General features: G+C 30.5%; 1 protein-coding gene across 1 annotated transcript in view; it reads left to right on the top strand.

Annotated features, from left to right (window-relative positions):
- Window positions 1–1,090: 1,090 nt before the first annotated feature.
- The window catches only part of akr7a3 (aldo-keto reductase family 7, member A3 (aflatoxin aldehyde reductase)), an 11,209-nt gene continuing 7,661 nt past the window's right edge, over window positions 1,091–4,638 (top strand). The window contains exons 1-2 of the mRNA XM_073825685.1: window positions 1,091–1,420; window positions 4,354–4,541. Of these exons, the coding sequence (XP_073681786.1) occupies window positions 1,141–1,420; window positions 4,354–4,541 (468 nt within the window). The 5' untranslated portion in view covers window positions 1,091–1,140. The remainder of the gene's footprint in view (window positions 1,421–4,353; window positions 4,542–4,638) is intronic.

Below are 4,638 nucleotides of genomic sequence, written 5' to 3'. Positions count from 1 at the left end.
TGAAACAAAAATGTCTGAAGTCAACAGATTTCACTAACAGAGCTACCTATCTCTGTGTAAAAATTACAATAATAATGCTGCCAGCTTTTACACTTTTACAACCCTGTAAAAAGGTTCAAAATCTCAGCTAAAATTGTCATTATCACCCCCTTTAAAAAGTAGTGGATTACTCAGTAAATATACATCTGTGACATTTAATATTATGGCTTTAATCACTATATGTGACTCTGGACCACAAAACCAGTCTTAAGTCGCTGGGGTATATTTGTAGCAATAGCCAAAAAAACATTGTTTGGGTCAAAATTTTTGATTTTTCTTTTATGCCAAAAATCATTAGGATATTAAGTAAAGATCATGTCTATGAAGATTTTTCGTAAAATTACTACTGTAAATATATCCAAATGTAATTTTTGATTAGTAATATGCATTGTTAAGAACCTAATTTGGACAAATTTAAAGGTGATTTTCTCAGTATTTTGATTTTTTTGCACCCTCAGATTCCTAATTTTCAAATAAATGTATCTCGGCCAAATATTGTCCTATCCTAACAAACCATACATCAACAGAAAGCTTACTTATTGAGCTTTCAAATTATGTATACATCTCAGTTTTGTAAAATTTAACCTTATGACTGGTTTTGTGGTCCAGGGTCACATATATGTTTGTCTTTCTACTAAAAAAATATTAACAAAATCAGAACTTTGAGCAGGGGACCTCTGGTTGACTTGACATGGAATGATCTACTTGGAATCCTACATTATAATTAAAATAAAGGCCAAAAGGTGATTAAAACAGCGAAAGACACTTGAAATATACAGTTTTCCCATATAAAGTTTAGCCAAACTTTGGTCCTCTGCCGTTTTATGGGTTATTTGTATTCTACTGACATCTTCAGGTAACAATATGAACTGCATGTGTTTAAAAGCACGGTAAATGATACTTGGAAAACCTTCATCTCTATTCTGATGAGCCAAAATATGAACTATGAACCTTTGAATGTCCACCTCCTATTGCTGACCAATGGTATTCCTTTTCGCTGACCTCTACGTTTACGCACAATTGCGACACTTTCGCCACGGCCCCTTAGTCGACGTGCGTCCTTCGCCCTGGTTGTACTATCTGCGTGACAGGAACTTTATTATGCAGTGCGCTGCCAGAGCAGGCTTGGGTGCAGCTCACCACATATTTCTCAGCAGACTCAACACTTCACACTTTATACAGCTCCGCAACATGTCTCAGTCCAAACTCCCCGTTACTCTGCTGGGCTCCATGGCGTTCGGTGGCCGCGCGGACGCGCAGCTGAGCTCGCAGCTGGTGAAGGTGTTCTTAGAGCGCGGGCACGATGAGCTGGACACCGCGTACATGTACAATGATGGACAGGCGGAGAGCATCATTGGAGACATGCAGCTTCCGAAAACAGGTAGAGTTCTTCCAAAACAGTTGCTGCGTCCCAATTCGCATACTATCCGTCCTAAATAGTATTCGAAAATAGAATTAGTATGTCCCAAATCGTAGTATGTTTAAAAAAGTATTCCAAAGATTCCCGGATGGTCTACTACTTAACTTCAGAATTCGAAGTGCGGATCAATGCACACTCTAACGGCTAATATTGCCCACAACACATTGCGCGGTGAACGAGGATTCGATTAGAACTACAAACACGCATAAAAAGTGTTAAAAAACTACAAAAATGGAGGATATGCGCGACCAACGGACAGGTAGAGAAAGAGGTTTGAGTGATAAATAATCAATGTGTAACCTGATAAAAAATATATATTTTTAAATGTTATCCTCGTTATATTTCATGTGCAGCAACATTATGAACTTTTATAATGATAGGTTTGGTCATTAACGTTTAAATGCATAATTATGCAAACAGGAGCAGAGTTCTCGGCATGAAAGACTCGTGAAAGAACGTGCCTCTTCATTTCTCTCTAATAAGGTTGGAAATTAAATTAAACGAAATGTAGATAATGTTAACTGTGATGATTGACAGGGCAGTTTAAACAGTGACAGGATTCAGGTAACTAAGCAACAGAGCGTCCGTTAAAGAAGCAGTTATGACGAAGTAGTATGTCCCAAAGCTTGCCTACTATTCTGCTACATACTCAAAAGTATGTACTTTTTCTTCACAAAAAGAGTACATACTTTTAGGGCGTAGTATAAGTAGGCGAATTGGGACGCAGCAAGTGATCACCACAGACATGAGTGAGTAGATCACGTGATATGGCACGTGACAAGTTTCTAAGTGCAAAAGGTATGCAGTGTATACTTTAGCATACTAGCATACTACTCGTACTATTTTGCAAAATGTAGTAGGCCTGTGCAGAATATATTTTAATATCTTTTAATATTATAATTATTTTAATTATTAATTCAATTTTATTATTTTTTTAGTATTGTATTATTTTTATTTAATATTATTTTAATTGTTTAATTATTTTTTATTTAATACTGTTTATTTTCATGTATTAATTTAATTAAGAAACAAATAATATTAAATAACATGTAAAGCAGCAACAAATAAGAAGAAATGCTGGAGGCAATTAAAAATAACAAGAAACAACAATGCTAAATAATAATAATAAAATACATTTTCACTCATGTTTGTGATTGTTACATATTTCTTGCATAATTATATGTTATTATCATTAACATATAACATATTTTAACTAATAATTAATTTCAACTAGTCATCATTTCTCCTTTTCATTCAGTTTGATTTGAAGTACTAAAATAACTAAAAACTAAAACCAAAATAAAAAATGTATAGAAACTTTATAGATTTTAAATATAAATTTTAAAACACATTGAAAATTATAAATAATAATAAAATAAGCTTTATAACTGAATTTATATATATATATATATATATATATATATATATATATATATATATATATATATAAAATTTATTTATATATTTATGTTATTTAAGCAGTTTGAAATGGCAACATTTCTCCTTTTCATTTAGTTTGATTTGAAGTACTAAAATAACTTTATATTATAAATAACTTCATAGACATTTCCAAATAAATGTTATAAAAATAATAAAATAAGCTTTAACTGAAATTAAATAAAATATATTAGAAAAAAATAAACTTATGTTACTAATAAACAATAATAAAATAAGTGTTAACTGTAATTAAATCAAATTTATATATTAAAAAAAATAAACTTGTCTTTTAATCTAGTTGCAATGGCAACATTTCTCCTTTTCATTTAGTTTAAAGTACTAAAATAACTAAAAACTAAAACCAAAATAAAAATTTATGGAAACTTTATAGACATTTAAAAATACATTTAAAAACATTAAAAATAATAAATAATAATAAAATAAGAATTAACTGAAATTAAATAAAATATTTTTTAAAACTAGTCGCAATGGCAACATTTCTCCTTTTCAGTTAGTTTGGTAAAAAAGTGCTAAAAAAAAGCAAAACCAAAATAAAAATGTATGACTTAATAGACATTAAAAAAAAAAAACATAAAAATAATACAAATAATAATAAAATAAGCATTAACTGAAATTAAATTTAAAAAAAAAATGAGTCACAATGGCAACATTTCTCCTTTTCAGTTTGATAAAAAAAGTGCTAAAAAAAATTAAAACTAAAACCAAAATAAAAATGAATGATTTTATAGACATTTAAAAATAAATAAAAATACATTAAAATAATACAAATATATATTATATATAATATTATAATTCAAAATATATATAAAATATATTTACAATATATACAGTACAGACCAAAAGTTTGGACACACCTCATTCAAATGAATGAGAAGGTGTGTTCAAAATTTTGGTCTGTACTGTATATTTTTCTATTTATTAAAGTTTTTACTCTACATTTGTGCAGTTTTCAGTGGGTTAGTGATATTTTTTAAATATATATAAATTAATTAATATTTTTTAAATGTTTTTTTTTAACAAAAACTGCTTTTTAATGTAAAATTCACTTTATAAGAGACCCACATTTCTAACTTTAATTCATGGGGATAACATAATTTCACATGGTTTAATGTAAGATTTTTGCCCATCTTTTGGAAAATCCAGTTTTAAAAGTAAAAAAAAAAAACAACTACAAATAACTTTTACCAGTAGGTGGCTGCAGAGCTCCACTATTTGTTATTTGCTATTTGACCACCTGAAAGATATTTTTTCACAAGTTTTTTTTTCAGTTGAATTCATATCTACAGTACAGACCAAAAGTTTGGACACACCTGAATGAGAAGGTGTGTCCAAACTTTTGGTCTGTACTGTAAGTGTATCTCAATGATACTAAAATAACACTAAATCACATTAATGTCTATTATGCCCATTGCTTTTATTTCTTTTGTGTTTATTAGTTCGAATCGCAACTAAAGCAAACCCCTGGGAGGGAAAAACACTCAAACCGGAGAGTGTCCGGAATCAGCTGGAAACGTCCCTGAAGAGGCTGCGCACACAAAGCGTGGACCTGTTTTACCTGCACGCTCCGGACCACCAGAACCCCATTCAGGACACACTACAGGCCTGCAATCAGCTGCATAAAGAGGTGAATCATAATACACTACAGCGCTCTAGACTTTGACCATCAGACATGCACTTTGATAAATACCTTGTTTATGACTGTCTGGCCTAGACAAGCTATG

Source organism: Garra rufa, chromosome 20, assembly GCF_049309525.1.
Source record: "Garra rufa chromosome 20, GarRuf1.0, whole genome shotgun sequence".
NCBI lineage: Eukaryota > Metazoa > Chordata > Actinopteri > Cypriniformes > Cyprinidae > Garra > Garra rufa.
Note: the sequence above shows the minus strand (reverse complement) of the source record. Positions and strands in the feature narration are given on the sequence as shown.